This window comes from Drosophila rhopaloa, unplaced genomic scaffold (assembly GCF_018152115.1).
Source record: "Drosophila rhopaloa isolate 14029-0021.01 unplaced genomic scaffold, ASM1815211v1 contig_3, whole genome shotgun sequence".
In the NCBI taxonomy this organism is placed as follows: Eukaryota; Metazoa; Arthropoda; class Insecta; order Diptera; family Drosophilidae; genus Drosophila; species Drosophila rhopaloa.
The window spans coordinates 1,838,620-1,859,569 of record NW_025335123.1 but is presented as its reverse complement, the minus strand read 5'-3'; the positions used below and the strand labels follow the sequence as shown (position 1 = coordinate 1,859,569).

Here is a 20,950-nt window from a genome sequence, read left to right as displayed (position 1 = left end):
TCTTATTACAATTTGCATATGAGAATATGCCTAAAAATAAAATTATTCGTTTTGTTAAAAACGACACTTTTAACGGAAACAGCTGCATATTGTTTGTCCCCAAAATGAAAAATAATATGGCTTACCATTATCGTTTTTATCATCATACGATTTCTTCGGATTCCAAGTCACCCAAAAATTCACCATATTCACGAATGACTTATTTTCCTGGTTTAAGTTATATATATATATATGAGCTATATATATATATATTTTATTTTTATGTACCATGTTACAATTACAATTGTTAAATTAGATTACAATATATATAAGTTCAGTCAAAACGAGCGATAACCGTGTCCGTGTTGGCTAGAAATCGGTTGAAATGAAAATGTGCTGGTATTTATATTTAGCTCTGACTGGTAAATTTAAAAGTACATTTAAAAGGGTACTCGCTACAATTAATACGTAAATGTGAAAAAATAGGTGCCGTCGGATTGCATGATCTTAATATGGTCTAGAACGCATGCCGCCGTCATTCCGCATGGGTCCGCCTCCTTCGCGGCGGTTTCCGCCGCCTCCTCCGCCACCTCGTCCACCACGTCCTCCTCCGCCACCACCGCCGTTGTCATTAAAGCGCGAATAGCCGCCGCCGCCGCCGCCTCCCTGGGAGTTGCCGCCGCGGTCCCTGTTTTGATATCCACCGCCGCCGGATCCGCGATCATTTCCGCGATCGTAGCCTCCGCCGCCGCCGCCACCTCCGTAGCCACCACCACCACCACCGCCGCTGGAACCTTCATCGTCGCCCTTGGGCGTCTTGCATCTGTAAATAAAATAGGGATCAGTCAAAATTATTAAAGATGCAACGTATTCGGTTCGGTATAAGCATTAAATGAACAATTTTACTACACGTGTTTAAATATCTTAGATCTGCTTACCGGTTGCACTCATTGCGCCATGCAAAGTTGGTGTTGTTGCAGCTATTACATTTCCAGTCGCCATCGCGGGGCTGCACGTTGCCACCGCCGCCGCCAGCTCCTCCTCCGCCGCCTCTTCCACCGCCACCCTCACGATCGAAGCGTCCGCCGCCGCCGCCACCGCCTCCGCGATCGAATCGACCGCCGCCGCCTCCTCCTCCGCCACCACCTCCGCCGCCACCGCCGCCCCGGCGACCACCGAATCCACCGCGACTTCCGCCGCCCTTATTCCAGTTGTTCTGGCGCTGGGCCAGCGAGACCTTGATCGCATTTCCGTTGAAGTCGCGGCCGTCGAACCATTCGATGGCGGACTGCGCCGCATTGGTGTCGTCGTAGGTCACAGTAGCCTCTCCCTTGGAGGCGCCGGTCTCCTTGTTCTTGTACAGCCAAATCTTTGGCTTCATTGTACGCTTGTCCTTCTGTTGAGCCAAAGTACAAAAAGAAACCAGTGGTCAAAAGAGCTGGCCGCCTGTGAGGACAGTCCCATGATTACTTGCCTTGATTATGCCAATAGCTCCGAAGTGAGTCTCAATATCCTGCTCTGTGGTGGATGGATCCATTCCAGAGACAAAAATAGTGTCCTCCTGGGTAATCATGTCGCCGCCGCTGGAACCGCCGCCTCCTCCACCGCCGCCGCCCGAGTATCCTCCGGGTCCTACAAAGGCGAACGGAACATTAGAACCCGCTGACAAGGCAGAGAACAGCTTAGAATGGGACATATTTTTTTTTCGGAATTTTTCCCCTCAGTTCAACCACCGAAAACGCAACGAAGGTGAAGACCGCAGATTTTTAAAGTACACGCCCGCGTAATGACGAATTCTATCCCTTAGCTGTTCCGTGATATTAACATATTAACCAGGACAGCGTCTCTGCGCTTGTACTTGTATTTGAAACCAGAATTTCGAGGTGTATTCCAAACCTTATTTGGCTCGGGGATAGACATGGTGACACTCTAAGTGGGTTTCGAGTTTTTAGAGCTAGACTGGTACTGGTGGTACATCGAACACAAACAGGTGACCCGGCCAATAGCAATGACCTCGAATTGCCAGGAGTAAGCCCGACCAATGCACCTTAAGCCCCTAATTCATGACAACGCTTTGACGTACACTTAACATTTCACAGAAATTTAAAATTAAGTAACCCTCGCAGACCAAGTCGGTCGTTAACCAAAATTGATCAAACAAGATCAACGAGTTTGAAGTACACTAAACACACTGTAAAGGCCACGCCATGTGGGCTTTTCGACGGATTTATAATGGGTAACCCCCACAAAGAATGCCGCCAGGAAAGGAACATTTTTGTTTGCTTATTTTTTGCTGCGATTTTTCATATTTTTTTTTGCGTTGGAGCTAGATTTTGTTTCATTCTGATCGGTTCGGTTTTTTCTTTTAGTTTTTAGGTTCAAGTTCAATATGTAGAAAAATATTGGTATACATTACTCGATATGATTGCAATTATTTGCATTATTTTTACCTTTGTTGTAGCTGTCCTTGCTGGCGCCTCCATTTCTAAAAGAGGATATTGAATAACTTATTTAATGCTTTGATTTTGGTTTTAATGCAGTATGGTGAGGTATACGCCTAGGATCCCTTTAATACATATTGCTTTTCGACATTATGGTATCTAATACCATCTTAATAGCACCCGACACAGTTCGTTCAGTGACGACAGTAAAACAGCGGATATTCATTTTTCCATCTTAATATCCAGAATCAAGTGTGACAGTCACTGATCAAACTGCTAAGGAGGACATCGTAGTTTATGTATACATATTTATTCTTAAACATTTACTCTATGACTCTTTATTTCTATTGTAAACAGTTTTCCTTAGAGAAATCCAAACGCATAGAAACGAAAGGGATGCAAGACAATCTCTCCTAAAACCCTTTCAAAAAGTCCAGCTTATGTCTTATACATAAATACGATCAATATTAAACACAATATTTATTGTGTTTTATAATGTACACTCTACAATAAAACCATAAGAAAAATTCATTAGTATTTCTTATGGTAGGTAGGCCTTAAAAAAATCTTTTTCGAAGTCAATGGGTGTTAGTACTAAAACTAAACAAAAAAGTAACATTAAAAAAGTAAACATAAAAAAATATAACTCCTAAACTGATAAATATGTGATAAAAGATTATAAACAACATATCTTAGACTACATTTATTATATATTATGCTATACCTTATATTCAACTTGTTATTTTCTCTTTTTATCTACTATATTATCAAGTATCTGTTAAAATTGATATAATATTATGGGACTATACGTAAATATTTTTAACAGATTACACAAAATCAGAAGTAAACCAGCCCCTCCGAACAATTTTATATGTATTTTATTCTAGTATTTGAGTAATTTCTTGTTTTTATTCGAGCTTTGGCATGAATAATAGTTATTTTGAGATAATTTTATGATCGATGGGAATTTCTTGGTTTATTTGATTTATTCATTATCTTCATATTTTTAGACAAAAGACATATTACTTTTCATGCCTTTTACACTTCTTTGTTTATTTTTAATTTTATTGGCCCACACTTTTTTTTTTGTGTATTTCAGAAATGTTTGTGCTTGTAATGTGTCATTGAAAATGTTCACAAAGGGGTGTATAATATGGTATAAGCGAAACAATAATAATTTAATGTGCGCCATTCTCTATGCAAGAACCAAGGAATTATTATAGATTTCATTGGGCCAACATTGTTTTACCGATTCCAACGGCTTAAACAGCCAACACTAGTTCATAGATTCTTCGATCCAGCCGTTATTTGTATACCCAGGGCGATTTACCATATAATACTTTTGCATGATCAAACCATTTTATAAAACCAGTTTCTAATGTTATGGTCGGCGTTTCAAAAAAAGAACATACATACATGAAATATACAGACATGCCGTGTTAATAATAAATAACCAAATTGGAGGATACTGTTTTTAGAACAGCTGTAGAGATAAAACACTCTGATTTTTTCTCTGCTTTTTTCACCAGTCCGAATTATTTCGCTCGAGTTGCAAATAGCAATTTCACACTTCGACGCAGGTTCGCATCGGTTGCATTCTTTCTGACGTTTTTTTTGTCAAAGCGGATTATCTTTAATTACATTACACATTATGTTTCAGACTTTGGCTCGGTTTTCGTTGATTAGGCTGATTTGATTCATAAATGTTTTAATTCGTACACTGCTTATAGCTCTTATAACCTCCGTGGAACGGAACTCTACCCGTGATTTGTATCTGTACCGATATACTAGCTATAGTTAATAACATACCCGTAGGAATTGCCTCCTCTGTCGTTCCATGAGCCGCCACCACCGCCGCCGCCTCCGCTGCCGCCAGAACCACGATGACCGGAATCATAACCTTAAACATAAATGTGTCGATATAGAGCAGCATTCGATGCTGGGAATAAGCGTACGCCTTACCACCGCCTTGTTTGCTGTAGTTCGGAGGTGGCTCGTTGTAGTTACCAGTTTTACTTGGCATTTGCTGGTAGTTTGGTGGAGGGACGGCGAAATTATTATACCCCTGTCCGGCACCACCGCCACCACCACCACCATAACCGCCACCTAAAGTGCACATATTTCAGTGTTTTCACGCACAACCAACGGATATACGGCTATACTTACGCTCCATGACAAATAAACGTTGGAAACGGTCTCTTTTCGATCGAAACGGTTGCAGGAGTTTCAATACTCCTTGTGCACAAACTGACTGAATGAATATAGCGTCAGATCCTTACAAATTTTATTGTAAAATGGCGTGTGAAAATAAATTAGAGATGTGACGACTGGGGCTGGTAAGGGACTATCGAAGAGTCTATCGAAATGTGTATATACGTGTTAAATATATCGCGGAACTAGTGAAAATAGAACACAAATTCGTCATCTGCTACATTGCTGTTTCATATATTTTACTCATTTTTAAAGAAATAGAAAAAACGTATATCCGACTTTGAAATTACACCGAAGCAAAGGAAATATTTTTCACTTCACACAATAATATTCATTTTAATTTATTGGTTCTACGCTCGCTTTACAACACTGCCCCAATTGCAGCCCTGCAATCATTGTTTACGTTCGTTTGCACGAAACTTTAAATGAAAGTGGAAATCAGCTGTTCGTGCTTTAAAATTGAATTGGTGTTTACGTGGATTTTTTTGCCATCAAATTAAAGCAGACCCAAACACAAAATGATTGAGATAACAGATCTGCAGAGTAAGTCGCCGGTGGCAATCCGGTCCTAAATTCAAACGTACGCTTATTGAAAACCTTCCACAGAAATTGGCATCGGCTTGGCTGGTTTTGGCATCTCGTTTCTGTTCCTTGGCATGCTGCTGCTGTTCGATAAAGGCTTGCTCGCCATAGGCAATGTACGTCCCCATCCGCATCGCATCGCCGTGAGCTGTATAATTATAGCAATTGCCTCTTCCCACAGATTCTATTCATATCGGGCCTGGGATGTGTCATTGGTGTGGAGCGCACCCTACGCTTTTTCTTCCAAAGGCACAAAGTCAAAGGAACTACAGCCTTCTTCGGAGGAATCGTAATCGTCCTACTGGGCTTCCCCATCATTGGCATGATTATTGAATCCTATGGATTTTTCGCCCTGTTCAGGTTAGCAACACTTAGGTTAAGTTTCATACTATCCGAAGTCCGCGGTCTTTCCACTTTGCGTGGTCTTGGCTATCAAGAACTTTTTTCAATCTCAGTTGGTTTGGTCTTAAAATTATGAGTTCATAGGTGAATTCTATTCAAAACTTAGGAAAGACATTTGTAGATCGGTAGTTTTTTGGTTCCGTCTCAAAATAGTGCTCTTTAAGCCGATTGGCTACGCCCTTGAATGTAATTTTAATATTTACATGGTATCTCTCTAAGAACAATGAAGTAATGCTGACAATTATTACAGATCATACGGGTATACCCTATTCTATAGCTTCCATAAAAACAAACACCCTTTATTTGGTTTTAAAGCTAATTACATACATAGGTATATTCAAAATGATCTTAAAGATCTTATAAGATTCCCATTCCACCTTTCGCAAAGTTCTTTAAAATTGCAGAGCGAATTATAATTGATTGGATGTCTGCAACAAAGAAAAGGAGACATTTCCCTTTTTATTATTGTTTATTATCAAGTTCAGTTAGCAGACTTGTCTGTCCGTCCGTCTTTTCCTACGCACTTTTTGCTTTGCCCTATAAATATAGCTATTAACATAACACATACCTAAACTTTGTTTGTATCATTACTAGCATCTTCATTTCTTTGTCTGTGATTTCGGAATCATAGTGACTTCTCACAAAAAAAGAAAAATCAAAAAGTCAAAATCAGTGTAGATTTTCAAAGATTAATTTACATTTATTGGTGTTCTTTTTTTCTTTTTGTGCGACTATTCTAAGTGACTGCCGCCAAAAAACAAACCAAACAATATTTTTTTTAGGTGGAAACCTAAAGACTGCGGAGGGAATTTTTTTTATATTTGCATTTTAACATCGAAAAATGTCTTAAGAGGTTATTTGTGTTTTACTACCTTTTTTTTTTCTATTTTGGTGAAAATATGATTGAATATTCATAAACGAAAGAGCACTACTGCTTTGGATTTTTGTCAAATTTTGACACAAAAATATCCTTTATTTATTTAAAAGTGACGCAAGAGTTGTGTGGCCAAACATACTCTGCTGGACCTTTGGGTAAAGAATATTGGCGGATTGGAGTGACTTAATCCTGACCATGAATAGATACCCAATTGGAATAGAAAAGATTGGCTCTTTTCAGCACAGTTTAAGACGTGAAAGATGGCCTTCCGAACACAATCTAGAAATCTAACATTTTACTTATAATCTCTCCCCGCTTAAATATTGTACTTGTTTCTTTGCAGCGGATTCTTCCCCGTGGCCATTAACTTCCTGGGACGAGTGCCAGTTTTAGGATCGCTGTTAAATTTACCATTTATGCAAAAGGTAAGGTAGCACGGAGCCTTGTATAAGAAATAAGTTTGTCATCGTCAGTAATACATCATTTTCCGAGCTCATCTTTGATTAACAAATCCCATTGAATAAACTAAAGGGTCCACTCCCAATCGACCAAGCAGAAATTAGATTTCATAGCCAATTTGGTATTTATCTAAGCTATGTATTTCAACATTTACAAGTCCAAAGAAGTGGGTGCAGAGAATTTAGTGAATCTTCTCCCAGTCCTCACGTTCCTCGCGCTCCTTCACGACCTCATTGAGATAGGGCTCCAGGTACTTGACGTCCTCCTCGTACTTGGTCCACTGCTCCTTGGGCAAGATCGTCTTGGTCATGGACAGATGGAGGGCACGCATGATGCGGTAGTTGCGCTCGTCGTACAACTTGCTGGGCAGGCGGCGCACGGCCTCTTTCACGTCCTCGTTCTCGTACAGACAATCGTCACGGTGCAGACCTGTAAAAGCCGTAGTCAGATGATGAGGGGCTAGAAATTTTGTGTCTATTTGCTTCTCCTACCGTATTGGTTGAATCCGGAAAGATTGTAGGCCCATCTACCCAGATTAGCTGCAGGGAAAAATCAACATTTTATATTTACGTAATCACATTCTGGCGCTGTGCCTTGCGGGTTTTAGCACATCGGGCGCGTGTATTTTTCCGAGCCAATACTTACAGAGAACTGCTGGGCCTTTCCTGGCAATATAGCTCGACATGATTTACGTAAAATTGGAAGTCAGGAAAGTGATTCCTCCAGTCCTTTTTATTTTAGGTATGAAAGCTGGTTATTGCTAGGGATGGGCTCGCGACTTATCGCACCTAGCTATCGATTCGCGTTCACATATGGCGTGTGGGCGAAATCGATTATTATTATACTCGAGGCACACTAGCGCACGTTTTCATTGATATCGATGTATCGCAAAAAAAAATGCCATACCGTGTTTCCCAAAATATAAAATTATAAATGCGTTATATTTAAGCATATGTACTAACGTATTAATCAACCTAACGTTTTTCCTTTTGTATTTATATAGATTGTTCAAAAACTTGGTGGAGACGGAAACCGAACAACAGTATAATTATATCTGTACATTTTACAATAATTATGCGAAGACTTTTGTATAAAATAAATAAAATCAATTGAAATTCATGTAAATCCTATTTAGCTCCATGTAAAAATCTGCCTTTATAAACAAAATACTTGTAGTTTATCAAACCGAATAATCAAGTTTCTTTTTTGGGGGTTTTGTTATTTAAGTCAATACGTTTTAAAAATACCATTAAAATGTTTTTTAAGATATTTGCATATACACATTGAAATGCATTACTAGGCTAAGAAGTGGATTTTTGTTTTGGATAGCTCTGAATCATCATTGCTTAGGTAAATCTATCGAGTAAGTTTTAGAAATAAACTAAACTGCATGCATTTTGGAAGGGACAAAAATGGCAAACTGCAATTTATAGAACTGCAGACAAACACAAAAGCATACGAATGCCAAACCGATTTTTACACCAAACAATAATAAATGATTTCGGACGCAACATAAAAACAAAAAATGCAATTTTTATTTTGATTATGCTACATTCTTTTTAAGTTTAAAATACGCTTTTCGCCCGCATTCATTATTCTATTTTTTACCAGTAAGGGCATATTTGGGAGAGCGGAAAAGAGCAAAAAACTGTTGTTTGCACTGCAGCTCGTTAGATGGCGCCTCCTAAAATTTTTGAAATGCGCCATTAGATGGAGTCATATTAATTTTGAAATTGGTGACCTGAGTAACGGGTATCTTACAGTCGAGGCCCTCGACTATAGGGTTTCTCCTTGATTTATCTTGAGTTCTGGTAGACCGATTTCGTCTATTAAGAACACATTTTTCTAGTAAAAGAATGTTCTTCAACTTATTCGTTGTAGGAATTCGTTGCTTTAATGTGTTATAGACGTTCAGTTATCTGGTCTTTGACATTTGGGTCACGTAACTAACTGAGAAATAAACTGGGGTTCGAGAAATTTTGTTTCTTTATCCTTTTCTTTGTATCCTCATGTCTAAAAATCTGTAAATAGAAGATATTTTTATGTATAATGTATTTCAAAACAACCTGCTTGTTATTTTCACTACCTTAAACGCAATTATTTCAGATATTGTTTAGAAATTATAGTCAAACAAAATTGCTACTGACGTCACCACAAACATTCAAATGTGTCTTCATGTATGTATGTTGCCCACACCAGAAAACGCTTTCGATTTTATGGTTTGCCGCCCCAGTAGAATTGCTGGCGCCATCCGACATCGCCTGATGCTTTCACACTAAATCAGCTATATCTTTCATTTTTGGGAATTTTCACTTAAAGTTGTCATGGTATATTTTTAAAGTTATAAAGGAAATTAAATAGAACATTTTAAAATTAGTTTTTTAAGTTATAGAACAAATTAAATACAAAATTTTAAAATCAATTTTTTTAAACCGAGAAGATAACACCTCTTTCTGGCTCACTTACTTTTTAGCAACCAATCACTACCCCAAACATACCAGATGGAAACAAAGGACACAAAACGGGAGGAGTGTTTCGACGCCCCGTTTGTTGCAAAAAATATTATTAATGAATTCGAAAAAAATTTAACATAATGGCTTCAGTCAGAGCTCCCCCATTTCTGTTTTTGCCAAGATTCGATATTGTCGCTGGAGGGGAAAACACCTTCTCCCATGAAACAGCAACAAATGTATCATTAATATTTCACTCCAGCACTTCATCCCTAGATTTCGAAGCAAATAATTCCGACTACAAAATGTCTTCGTCTCCCAAAAACAACTTAAAGGCTCGGAGACCCACTTCCCCCATTCTGCAGGAAAAATCGTCTTCTACTCTTCAAAAATGTTTCATCACGTCACCCAAGCTGCCCATTCCTCTTTAAAAAGTGGGAAAAGTTAGTACTCCTTCTTCCAACTTACATATGTATATATACATAAATTATATCTGGGGTGAACATGGCTGATATAGAAACGTAATTTGAATTAAATTAAAAACATTTCAAATAAATAAAACTTATTGTTTTTAGTACACATAAAAGCAAACTATTTTGATCATAAACGGAGTGCGCCAACATACGGAAATCCTTAATTCCCATTTAAAGATAATTTTATCTATTTTTGCGATACACTCCCGTTATCAGTAAAACCTTAAGTAAAATGATTGATAAATGCTTATATTTCATACCTTCGTTTTATTTATGGCTACAAAATATCAATTTATACAAATTAAAGAACATATACAAATTCTTTATATATACAGTGCTCTCCCTTAAGAGTGAACACTTGATTATGTGAACTTTTAGTAAAAGTGAACAATTTATTGATGAAATTTTAAAAATTTTCGTTTAAACTAAAAAAAAGAACTTTGTTGCTGAAAACGTGTTGTTGTTTAAAAATATGTTTATTTTTTTTGTGATTCGTTATAGTGAACAAATTCGATTCAGTGCACACCCTCTGTTTTTATTAGTTCACTGTTTCGAGTGAGCACTGTACATACACTAAGGCTGGCACGAACACGACACTAATTTAAGTTTGCTTTAGGTTTGGTTTCTGATTTCTGAACACACGTTATATATACATATGTATAACATTGAGACCCGTTCCAGCCTTAGTTTACACATATATCACTGGGCACATCATTTAGTTACTCCCAATGCGGTGAGTGGCCGGGAGAGAGAAATCACTTATTGTTCTTTACTGCAGTCAATGACAAAAACTCCACCTTTCGGGCCAAGTATTCATTGTATCGAAGAAATGCATAGCTAGAAGGGGCAAAAGAGAGTGGAAAGTGAGCATAAGTACTTATTAGTAATGGTAAATATCAAGAAAAAGTTGGATAAGTCTTTAAAAATATATTTAAGTTCCTATCTGAAATAATGTGACTGAACTGGGCACCACTTCAATAAATTGTAATCGTCTTGAGAGCAAAGCGTGTTTTCAGCCATCATGTTCGTCTAACTGAAACATTCACATTCTTTATCCATTTTCATAGTTCGACATTTTTGATTTCATAGAAACTAGGTAAAGCCCATTTGGGATTTCCATGACTTAGCACGCGTTTGGTGCATGTAATGGGAGTGTTTTCGACTCTATTTAGATATCTCAGTCTGTCCGTATGGATTGTAATTAAAATTAAACATGACTAAAGCGATGAAACCCGTTTTGCACACTCCGATCAATTTGTAATATTTTTTTTAGAAAATGGCATGTACATAAATAAGTAAGAAAATTCTGTTTTTAAATTTGAATGTTAGTTAGTTTCTGGCTACGTACCCGACATAATCAAAATCGATAGTGGAATGCTCAGCTTGCAGCAGGGACCACACCGTCCAGAAAATATGCGATGCCAGCGCAAACTGATTGACCTGGACGTAGAGCAGTTCGACTTCCTGGCTTTGGATGTGGCTGCGCTGGAGGTACTCCTCTAAGTATACCCGCAACCACTTCAGCTGGAACTCGCGCTTCGGGTAGCGGGAGTAGTCGACCTCGTCCACGCCGCACATCTCCGCGAAGTGGTTGCCAATGTCGAACGCCTGAAAGTTGTAGTCGGCATACTCGTAGTCGATAAAGTTCACGGTGTTCAGGCTCTGCGTGTAAATGACATTGCCCAGCAGAAGGTCGTTGTGGGAGAAGACAATCGGGCTGTCCAGAGCCTCAAGGTATTCATACAGCTTATTGAACTCCTCACGCAGGCGGCTAATAGGTAGAAACGTTTCTTTCACTCTGCAATTCGAGGGGATGCATTAAAACAAAGTACAGAGCAGCGATCGGAGAAGCTACGCACCTTTTGTGTTTTTCAGCATCACTAAAACGTTCAGGTACTAAATCAAGAAAGCTCTGCGTCTTCTTCCAAATCATAGGCAATGGCTTGGCCGCCGAGCTCTCCCCGTGCTTCCTCACCTTGCGATGCATCTCGGCCATGCGACGGGCAACCAAGGGCCAAATCTCTGGACAGAGCACACTGTCCGTTTTCAGGGTGGTTCCAGGTACGTATTCGTAGACGAGGCCGTTCTTGAACGTCGCATACAGCGAGGGCGCTAGGCCGTACGTATGCAGTAAAAGAAAGTTTTGCGTCTCCGCCTTGCGGTCTATCAGTAGGTCCGTTTTGTTTCCGTATATCCTGACCAGCACTACGTTATCGGAGTACTGTACAAGTGCCCCATCAGCCGCCAGATCGTCTGTGAACTCATCGTCCTTCTCGATGATGACTGGATCCTCGGACTGCACTGGCGACAGGCCCTGGGTCTTGATAGGTAGATACGATCCGCCGTTTTCATCTCTCAGTTTGGAAATTTCTTTATGGAAACATCCGACCAGCTTGTTTGTGATGCCATCGGTAAAACTCTAAAATTATCAAGAGCCAAAGTGTTACCCGTTAATCTGTGAACATCGCAAGCGGGGCAGGTGAAATGAGTTAGGACTAATTCTAATACTAGTCAGATGCCGCTACGTGATTTGTGTGCTTTAGTTATGTACGTGAAGTTATTGCATCACCTATTACCAATTGCTATAGGAAGATTTATTAGTAGTATTTAATGGAACTGTTTCAGGAATTCATTTCTTAAGCCCGAGCTCAAAAGCTACCGTAAATGGCTTACGGCACCTTTCTTATCGACTCCACATGCTTCTTATGTACGTATATTCAAGTTGGACGCACAGCACATGGTGTTGAGGCACAAAAAAGTACTTGTGTAATTGCGGTGATAAACTTTTTGACACTAGCTATTTCCGTGCGAAGCGTCTCTGAAAGACCCCTTCTTTATACCGCGATCCATACGTATACCGTGCGTTTCATAATGAAAACACAGATAAGATAAAGGAATATTAAGCAATTTAAACTTAAATATTCAAAGTAAAGATGGTAGAAACAAAGAAGTAATGTGTAGGGATGTACGTTGTACAAATGAGGTGTCCATGTATATAACAAGAAAAAAAACAATTGAATGCACTCTTGTGTTTAGTTTTACGATGTTTATAGTGAAACTGTAATAAAAGTCCACTTAAGATAATGGTACAGTGTACACTCGAACAAATAAAACCTTATATTTCATTGTATTTTGTTGACAAAAAGGATATCTTTAAGCAATTAATTATTCAATTATTTTAAATATCTTAAACAATTTGCTCACTGTCCTTTTTTATTATATACATTTTTATTTTGAAAATTAGGGGAACTTTCGGAATATTGTATTTTTGGAATTTTCTACGAAATTTTTTAAAAGTCCCTTACAAACTCAGGTTCTACAATAAATATCTAAGAGTACAGTATTTTGATGTTTCACTAAATATGTTGCCCAAAAAGTAAATTAACCTTTAAGGATTTTGTAAAAAAATTAACTCATACACATCGGCATTATACAAATAACTTATAAAACCGGACACTATGCGCAATCTATTCTACAAGTCTTTGTATCGAAAATAAAGCTTCAGTTTTTACACTGCGTGATGAAAACGGACAAAGTTGTCTAACCGTTTTCAAAAGTAAAGGGCTTCTTCTACATAAAATAGGATCCTATTTGCAAAAAAAATGGATGATCAACGATTCATTGTCATTTGATACCATTTTAGAACCTGGTTACTTTTAAAATAATTATTTTCTAACCCCAACTTAAGTTTAGCAAAAAAAAGTTACACAAAAAGCATATGTACATTGGGGCGGTCCAACTTAACTTTGGTGTAATTGCAAAAAAAATTCTTTTTAGCGTCTGCGCATTTCCTTTCAAATTTATCACCCCATCATACTATTGCCCATGATCAAAAAGTGTATATAATTATTTATTTATTTTACGGAAGCTTTGCGAAAATTAGGCCATCTCAAAAACTTAACGTAAAATTGGTTTGTTTTTGATTAGATCTATTTTGGACCACCCTAATGTACGTACATTGTCTGATTTTAATCAAGTTTGAAATTGTCGTATGTGGTTGAGAAATTGTGCTATTGGCGCCGTTGACATTTTGCTGAATCAACTTAAGTCTTTCCGTTTCTCAACCAATATTGTTAGTTTTTCAAAGTCGGGTCCCTTGACTACAGCGATCACGCTTGTATATTGTATATGGTATACACATCAAAACGAAACAACTCAGCCAACAACAGCTTTAACAAATACCCTATACCAGCGGGGCCCAAAGCCTTGCTCTTCCAAAAGGAATCTTTTGCATACTTAAATGCAAAATTAGGCATACTTCTAGATATAATATATAAACCTTAAACGATAGCAATCTCCACTCAAATAATGAACAGCATTTATTAGCCCACCAACGATTTGCCAACACTCAGCACTTAACAATTCTGACTGGAGCTGTTGGCTGATAAGTAATTCACGTACAAGCTGTGTACACCAATTAGACGTCATGCATACAGTGGTGTATACAGATAGTGAGGTCAAGACGTACGAGTAGGTTCAGATAAGGCAAGAACGACCCACTTCGAAGTGGAAAGATTAAAACAGCCTCAGCATTTTTACTTTCCTCTAACTCAACATGCGTCCCGCTATCAAATCGGGACCCAGAAAATCAAGCCCCTAAAAAACAGCCGCACGGTATCAGCTCTGGGTTTATTCCTTGAATTACGGACGGACGGACGGTTGAAAACACTCGAGTCAATGCACCTGTTTGCGCCGCCTTGTATATAAGAACTTGTGATTTCATTAGAACCTCCGACTAATTGGCGCGAAGGCCCATTTCTTGGCTCCTACCTTTCCGCCCTACTCCCCGCTCCCCACTTCACGGTAAGGAACAATTATTTCCAGCAGAGCCGAGGGCTAGATTAGCAAACTGGTTTATACTGCGTCTCGGTCTCGGCACTCAGAATTCGAAACTCTCGCAGTCCTAACACCAACACCAGCGTAAATAATGTTAATTTCGAATAACAATCCCATGGGTCTCCGTCTCCGTCTCCATTGATATAACAAAGTCTATTTACAATTATCAAGGCAGCGGCGAGTACGTTGTGTATATTATATAATTACTATTGGAAGGTGGGTTGTGCAATAACCCTGTTCAAACCGTGTTAGCCACTACGAATATCCCCCCGTTCCGCACACCAGTTAGTGATCGTAATAAATGATAAGCAAACATACATCATCACCATCATCTTTTGGGCCGGACAACGATCTGCGATCTGCGAACTACCCTGATCTGATGGAGTAGAGAATATGACATTGATGGTTTTGATTTTGCTATAATTTTTGAGGAGGAGTATGATATGGGGGCGGGGGGCGGTGGGTGGAGGTGGAGGTGGCAAGGGGGATTGAGTTTGGGGGATTTTTGGTGGATGAGGTTTACATTACCTTAAACTCGACGTGGCTGAGGTCCCAGGTCGGTCGAATAACCCTCAACAGTTCCTTGGCCCCTTGAATCACATCGGCCTCCTCAACAAATATGGGGACAAAGGGAACAATCGCCTGTTTTCTTGATTTATCCTCCTGATTTGGTCGAATATCACGCGTATTTTGGTCTTGTTCGTTATCGCTTTCGTTTGGATACGAATTGGAATTTGAATTCAATTGGTTCTGGACCTGGTTCGATTGCGAGTGCTGATTGACCGTCTGACGAACTAAGGATAAAGAATCTTTCATCACTTTGGGGTTGCCGCCACTTGTTGAAATCTGTCCTGTGTAACTGTTGCTCTTGGTTTCTGTGCCCATTCTATTGTATTATATATGTGAAATACGAAAGTGTCAGGTCGGGTCATACACATAAATCAACGATAACAACAGCAAGTATAATGAGTAAGTAGCGTTTAAAACTAATCCGAATACAAAACGAACCGAAAACCCGACCAGCAAGGTTCCCCCAACCCACAGCCCACCAGTAGCAGCATCCAGTAAGTATACTACGCCCATGTCCTCTCACTCATGCGCACCGGGACCAAAGGATTGGATGGAGGTGACCGCACCCAGTCAGTGGATCTGCAGTGAAAGAAGTCCGTAACTCATAACCAAGTTTATGTTAAATTTAAACCTGCTAATTTTGTTTGTAAATTATTTTAAATTTTTAAATACTATAAAATATTTTAAATAAGAATTTTATCTAATATCACAAAATAACGTTCTACCATAAGTTTTTTGATTATAATCGAATTACAACTGAAGGGATTCTTCGTCTACCCCGCAATTAATACATAGTAGTTATAATATATTTAAAATCAATAGAAACGTAATTACCAGATAGCAGAGTGGTAAAAACATAATTTGTTTTACCTAAAAAAGATTGCTAAAAAACAAACAGAACTTAACTATCACTATCACATAATAATGTTTCAAATTATTTGTTTATTCGTTTATGACTTAATTGTCCCAAAAATTGTAAATACCTAATTGTGATAGTCACCCCACAGCTAGGTTATATTCGCAGATTTTCCGAATATATGTTTTTTTTTAATTTTTCAAAGTGATTGTAAATTTTTTTAAACTCAAATAAACGTATCAATTATATTTAAATATAATGTAACCACTGTGAATCATAGGTTTTACATTTAATGAATTACTTATTAAAAAATGTGTGACAAGGGTTGCTTGCGAAGTGGAAATTATTGGATGACAATGTTTTAAATATTAAATTTTCCGTATTTAGATAAACCAATCAAATGGGAACTTTCTTTGCAAACAATATGTAGTTCCTGTGGTTTTTTAGTTTAGCACCGATGTATGACTATAACGATTTTGTACTTATATGCTTTATGGTGCCGGAGAGTATAGTTCAAAATAAAACCTATTGTTGTTTAATATTTAAACTTATAAAAGTAAAAATATATATAATTTGCTGATCACAAAGTTATAATATCCTAACAAAACAATGCCACTCACTCGGAGCTAAAATATAAGTTTTTTAAATAATTAATTAATGAGAACATTTTATTTAATTCCTCTAAAAACCATTATGTAGGATCGCTATAGTCGTATGCCACGACTATAAAAAACTAGTTACTCTCTTATCCGGCAAAAAAAAAAGATGTGGCGCCATCTGGCGTTAAGGAACATTTATCTTCTTTAGATGACGTCAATAACTAATTTGTAAAATAGTTTTTACCTTCTACCTGTTACATACTTTTCAACGAATACAATATACCCTTTTCCTCTACAAGTAACTGATATAATTATACATTTATTTTTTTTCCACAATATTGGCTAACGTTGCACAAAACGTATAATAAATGGTAATTCCAGACACAGGGAAACCTCTTGGGATCGAAAGGGTTAAATAATTAGAAAAAGCATTAGTTGAATTTGGCACAGCCGGACGGAAAGTACACGTAAACGTTAATGCGTAGGGTGGTGACTGAAACTCCGAAAATGTAGAGGGGTCGGAAGTGGTCAATAAGATCTCGAGGGTTAAGCCAACGTCTCAAAAGACAAAGTCGAATTCTGGGTCAGAACTCCTTATATGAAAAGATATTACATGTATTTTAGTGGGTGGAACCATTCCCCACGAATCCCCCTGGGTTCGGATCCGCTCCTGGAGCGGGGGAATGCAGGCACGCACTCGCAGAAATAAATAGGGCGTTAAATGCTAATCTTGTGAGTACACAGGCCATGTACTCCACGCAAATCATGTGTTGAGCAATGCAAGCCTACATATGTATTTGCTATGTGCGATCGGAACACAGGTGAAATCCCGGGGCCCACAGACAGGTGAGCGGTCGTTAGCACGCGACATTCGGTTTTGCTACGATATTAACATGTTTTTTTCGCACTCTTCTTGGCCAGGCCAAAATTTGTTTAAAGTTTATGCATACAGAGGCAATATGTGCGTGCCAGCGAAGGCTGCATGTGTGCATATTGGTGGTTAGGGCCTTTTCGCACGAGCCGAGTGCCCATCTCATTTTCCGGCAGGTCCTACATGGCGCTATCCCCTGTCCAGGGTTTGGAACTGGCACTCCCGATACAAGGTCGGAATTTAGGCAGCCACATATATACAACTTGTTCCTTTTTATCGCTCCCGTAAGCGATAAAATCGAAAACCCAGAAGATAACTCGGCTCGTGTAAGGCGGCCTTTTGCGCGTTCTGGGTTAAGAACCCCCGCCATTCCCCCCCCGACAAAAATCCAACAATCGAACCATCCTTTTTCAGACCCGTGGGATGCTGGTGGAATTCCAATTCCCAACTTTTGATTTCGATTCTGTTCTGATTCGATTCGCGTTCGCATGCAATTTTCAAAATGACAAACAAGGTAAAATAAAATAAAATGTGTACCAATATGTCAAGCGTCAACGAATGCAAACGCACACTGAGATGAATTGTTAGTTGCCTACACACGTTACCTTCGGGTATTGATTGTTTTTTAAAAGAAAACACAAAAAAAAAGCCGCGAAAATCACACAACCAGATTATTGATTTTGGCCCCCGCTGGATTTGGCGCACACAAAAATTTGACTGGGGAACAGCGGGCGATGTAGGCGATTCGGTTCCGACTTGGCGAATACAGTGAGGCCGCGGAGGGTTAGGCAAATATACCGTCTGGATCTGAAAATACTTTTTGTACAATTTTCGAATATACCATAAAACAGTCCGAGTTTCCAACGAGAAATATTAAGACACAGCGTTTTTCTAATAATCGCTTAGGCACACTAATAGCCAAGGCACACTAACAAGAGTTTCCTATCGATATCTGAGTTAACTCGATAGCTCCGAAACGGAGTGCACAAATCAGCAGTTTAAACGGTGAGTTTTTGAGTGTTAATACAAAATCAATGCCAATAGGGTTTTATCAATTTTAAATAAATAATAAAAATCAATAAGAACAGTCTCATGAACCTGTGGGTCGATAATCTGGATGACCCAGGAGCAGTTTGGATTAATAGATCAGGGAGTGATGGTCACCACATCATCCATCAAAAGGATATTTGGGATTTATGGGATTTAGTAGAGATAATTTTCGTTTGATATCGTTGTTTGCCAATATTTCTAATGCCATTTTCAGTAAGCCCGTCTAAGTAGAACTCGCCTCCACTAAAACGTTAACATAAGTGGATACAAAATTCGCTGCGGAAGACATTACACTTGCTAATGCTAAAATTGTATCAAGTTTTGCGTTATTATCCATTTTACTGATGAGAAAACTTAATTTCTATGTTCTTGTCTTCGTTTTGGTTTACTTACTTCCCGTACGCCGATCAGCTGCTTTTGTATCAGCGGGTGCCTGTCTAAATGGGTCGCAACAACCCTTTAACGGCTGTGTGACGACCGAAGAAGTAACAATTCGATATATTGTTAAAACAATCGATAGTTTTGCAGCGCTTAATAGACTTGAAAATTTATTTGAACCATAGTCCTTAATGTTTTAGGATCATTATTTCACAATCAAGTAAAATTTAATTAAATATTTAGTGCGTTAGTTGGTTTTGCCCCCCTTGTTTATGAAAAAACCTAATTGGTCCACGGGATTGTAGTCGACATATCCTTAGAAAATAAAAAAGGTTAAGAACCTAATCTTTTCAAAGTTTCATTTTGTTTTGTTCTGCCAATTCTCCCAGTAATCCTTTTCTTAAGTTAGTTTTAAAAATAAAATGCAAGGATCAAACTAATATTCCGTTCAATGAAAGATGACGCATGTATTTGATACATATCATACCGTTTCATACCGATATACAAAGTTCCGAAGATTAGAAAATGATTAATTAAAAAAAGTGTGCATTCGGGCTGCCGAAGCTAGGGTTTGAACCGTTTTCCAAGTCAAAGCCATCTGCTATAATTAGCAGGAATAATGGGGTCTTTACAACGGGGCCACCATATTGATTTGGAAAACAATTCAAAGAAGGCCTTCCATCGAAGTGTGCCAGCTGGGTGTTACTTTTTCTGTTTCTTCTTCTCGAGCTCCTCCTCCTTTTCCTTCTCGATGATCTTAACGTACTCGGCGATGACTTTGCTGTCCAGCATTTTCAGTGGCTTGCCGTTCTCCATGATGGCTACCTCCAGATTGTTCTGGCCCGACTGGGCTACTTCGAGGAGGGCGCGGATGGCCAGTTTGACGGCTCCGCGCTCGGTGCTTACTTCCTCCTCGCGGTAGGCCTTCTCGAAGAATTCGCGCACAACCTTCGCCGAGCGCCCGGTGGCGTTCGCCTTGTACTCGTAGAAAATTCCGGACGGTTCGGTCTGGAACAGATGTGCAGAGCCGTCGGCATCAAAGCCGCCGATAAGGCAGGATATCCCGAAGGGACGGCGGCCATTGCTCTGCGTGTACTTCTGCTTCAGCTGGGCAATGTATCTGCAAGGCAAGAGCTATGTAGAACCACTATGGGAGAACAGTTACCACTCCAATCCCTACCTGGTAATGTACTCGAGGGTCACAGGATCCTCGACGTTGAGGCGGTGGCTCTGGCACTCGACCTGAGCGCGGTTTATCAGGATGCGTGCGTCGGCCGTCAGACCGGCAAAGGCCATTGTAACGTGGTGGTCGAGCATGCAAATCTTGCGCACCGTGCGATCCTCCTGCAACTTGGCCACCGACTTCTTCTCCACGCCTAGCACCACGCAGTTGGCTCCTCGAACGCCGACCTGTGCGACAAGTCGAAATTTGAGTCGGCTTGCACGGGATTGTTTTGCGAAATGTCGGCACTTACCGCTGTCGAGCCCTTTCGGACCGCCTCCTGAGCGTACTCGACCTGCAGGAGGTGACCGTCCGGCGAGAATATGGTAACAGCCCGATCGTAGCGCGAGGACATCTTGTGGCTTTATTCAACAGCAGAGGAGTTTGCAAATATTCTTTACTCGGTTTTTCCCTTGTCGTCTCCGGCTGGTCAGGCAATGATGATGCTTTTTTGAGGAAATGCCGCAGTGTGACCGCAGCACGATCACCGCTTTAAAACATATCGTGATATCGGTTGGCAGTCAGTTAAGACTATCGGCTTAAAATAGCTAGATATTTTTACATATTAATTCTAGTTGTTTTTCGGTTGTTTTTTGTCGAATAAATATAATACAAGAAAACTAAATTAAAACGTGACAAAACTTTATTGATAAAATGCAATTTCGGTTTCTTGTCAGCAAGCAGTACAAAAGCA

General features: G+C 39.3%; 5 protein-coding genes across 8 annotated transcripts; 1 reads left to right on the top strand and 4 right to left on the bottom strand.

The window, feature by feature from the left end:
• Nucleotides 1-217: 217 nt before the first annotated feature.
• Nucleotides 218-4,756, bottom strand: LOC108042798 (RNA-binding protein cabeza). Of its 2 annotated transcripts, XM_017121252.2 has the most exons (7): nucleotides 4,587-4,756; nucleotides 4,383-4,526; nucleotides 4,230-4,320; nucleotides 2,430-2,464; nucleotides 1,454-1,611; nucleotides 918-1,375; nucleotides 222-802 (listed from the first exon to the last, which is right to left on the bottom strand). In XM_017121252.2, the coding sequence occupies exons 1-7, from the start codon at nucleotides 4,591-4,593 to the stop codon at nucleotides 487-489; spliced, it is 1,209 nt and encodes a 402-aa protein (XP_016976741.2). In that variant the 5' UTR covers nucleotides 4,594-4,756; the 3' UTR covers nucleotides 222-486. The 2 variants fall into 2 exon arrangements, with proteins under 2 accessions (XP_016976742.2, XP_016976741.2); XM_017121253.2 differs by lacking the exon at nucleotides 4,383-4,526 and having other exon boundaries at nucleotides 218-802.
• Nucleotides 4,757-5,009: 253 nt separating this feature from the next.
• Nucleotides 5,010-8,141, top strand: LOC108042799 (vesicle transport protein GOT1B). Its single transcript, XM_017121254.2, has 5 exons — nucleotides 5,010-5,174; nucleotides 5,238-5,329; nucleotides 5,395-5,573; nucleotides 6,836-6,917; nucleotides 7,955-8,141. Exons 1-5 carry the CDS (start codon nucleotides 5,150-5,152, stop codon nucleotides 7,997-7,999), a joined length of 423 nt encoding a protein of 140 aa, XP_016976743.1. The 5' UTR covers nucleotides 5,010-5,149; the 3' UTR covers nucleotides 8,000-8,141.
• LOC108042800 (cytochrome b-c1 complex subunit 7) lies at nucleotides 7,069-7,738 on the bottom strand. Its single transcript, XM_017121255.2, has 3 exons — nucleotides 7,597-7,738; nucleotides 7,443-7,490; nucleotides 7,069-7,380 (listed from the first exon to the last, which is right to left on the bottom strand). Exons 1-3 carry the CDS (start codon nucleotides 7,634-7,636, stop codon nucleotides 7,133-7,135), a joined length of 336 nt encoding a protein of 111 aa, XP_016976744.1. The 5' UTR covers nucleotides 7,637-7,738; the 3' UTR covers nucleotides 7,069-7,132.
• A 1,980-nt stretch (nucleotides 8,142-10,121) lies between the features above and the next one.
• LOC108042797 (ethanolamine kinase) lies at nucleotides 10,122-18,391 on the bottom strand. 3 transcript variants are annotated; one of them, XM_017121250.2, is made up of 5 exons: nucleotides 18,144-18,391; nucleotides 15,239-15,596; nucleotides 11,734-12,293; nucleotides 11,223-11,672; nucleotides 10,122-10,711 (listed from the first exon to the last, which is right to left on the bottom strand). In XM_017121250.2, exons 2-5 carry the CDS (start codon nucleotides 15,593-15,595, stop codon nucleotides 10,630-10,632), a joined length of 1,449 nt encoding a protein of 482 aa, XP_016976739.1. In that variant the 5' UTR covers nucleotide 15,596; nucleotides 18,144-18,391; the 3' UTR covers nucleotides 10,122-10,629. The 3 variants fall into 3 exon arrangements, with proteins under 3 accessions (XP_016976739.1, XP_016976738.1, XP_044317033.1); XM_017121249.2 differs by having other exon boundaries at nucleotides 18,212-18,391; XM_044461098.1 differs by lacking the exons at nucleotides 10,122-10,711; nucleotides 11,223-11,672; nucleotides 18,144-18,391 and adding an exon at nucleotides 15,021-15,076 and having other exon boundaries at nucleotides 12,230-12,291; nucleotides 15,234-15,596.
• A 1,080-nt stretch (nucleotides 18,392-19,471) lies between these two features.
• LOC108043569 (proteasome subunit alpha type-7-1) lies at nucleotides 19,472-20,734 on the bottom strand. The gene is made up of 3 exons (XM_017122332.2): nucleotides 20,510-20,734; nucleotides 20,215-20,444; nucleotides 19,472-20,154 (listed from the first exon to the last, which is right to left on the bottom strand). The coding sequence occupies exons 1-3, from the start codon at nucleotides 20,609-20,611 to the stop codon at nucleotides 19,737-19,739; spliced, it is 750 nt and encodes a 249-aa protein (XP_016977821.1). The 5' UTR covers nucleotides 20,612-20,734; the 3' UTR covers nucleotides 19,472-19,736.
• Nucleotides 20,735-20,950: the final 216 nt, after the last annotated feature.

Coding starts and splice junctions, on each gene's coding strand:
- LOC108042798 (XM_017121252.2), bottom strand. Junction 2,465..4,229: donor AGAGGAGGCAATTCCTACGG/GTATGTTATTAA, acceptor ATCCTCTTTTAG/AAATGGAGGCGCCAGCAAGG. Junction 1,612..2,429: donor CAAGGACAGCTACAACAAAG/GTAAAAATAATG, acceptor TCGCCTTTGTAG/GACCCGGAGGATACTCGGGC.
- LOC108042799 (XM_017121254.2), top strand. CDS start 5,150: ATGATTGAGATAACAGATCTGCAGA. Junction 5,330..5,394: donor GCTTGCTCGCCATAGGCAAT/GTACGTCCCCAT, acceptor CTCTTCCCACAG/ATTCTATTCATATCGGGCCT. Junction 5,574..6,835: donor GGATTTTTCGCCCTGTTCAG/GTTAGCAACACT, acceptor GTTTCTTTGCAG/CGGATTCTTCCCCGTGGCCA.
- LOC108042800 (XM_017121255.2), bottom strand. CDS start 7,636: ATGTCGAGCTATATTGCCAGGAAAGGCCCAGCAGTTCTCT. Junction 7,491..7,596: donor GAAAGGCCCAGCAGTTCTCT/GTAAGTATTGGC, acceptor TTTTCCCTGCAG/CTAATCTGGGTAGATGGGCC. Junction 7,381..7,442: donor TTCCGGATTCAACCAATACG/GTAGGAGAAGCA, acceptor CGGCTTTTACAG/GTCTGCACCGTGACGATTGT.
- LOC108042797 (XM_017121250.2), bottom strand. CDS start 15,595: ATGGGCACAGAAACCAAGAGCAACAGTTACACAGGACAGATTTCAACA. Junction 11,673..11,733: donor GATGCTGAAAAACACAAAAG/GTGCGTAGCTTC, acceptor CTCGAATTGCAG/AGTGAAAGAAACGTTTCTAC. Junction 10,712..11,222: donor ATCGATTTTGATTATGTCGG/GTACGTAGCCAG, acceptor TGCCCCTTCTAG/CTATGCATTTCTTCGATACA.
- LOC108043569 (XM_017122332.2), bottom strand. CDS start 20,611: ATGTCCTCGCGCTACGATCGGGCTGTTACCATATTCTCGCCGGACGGT. Junction 20,445..20,509: donor TCCGAAAGGGCTCGACAGCG/GTAAGTGCCGAC, acceptor CTTGTCGCACAG/GTCGGCGTTCGAGGAGCCAA. Junction 20,155..20,214: donor ACCCTCGAGTACATTACCAG/GTAGGGATTGGA, acceptor CTTGCCTTGCAG/ATACATTGCCCAGCTGAAGC.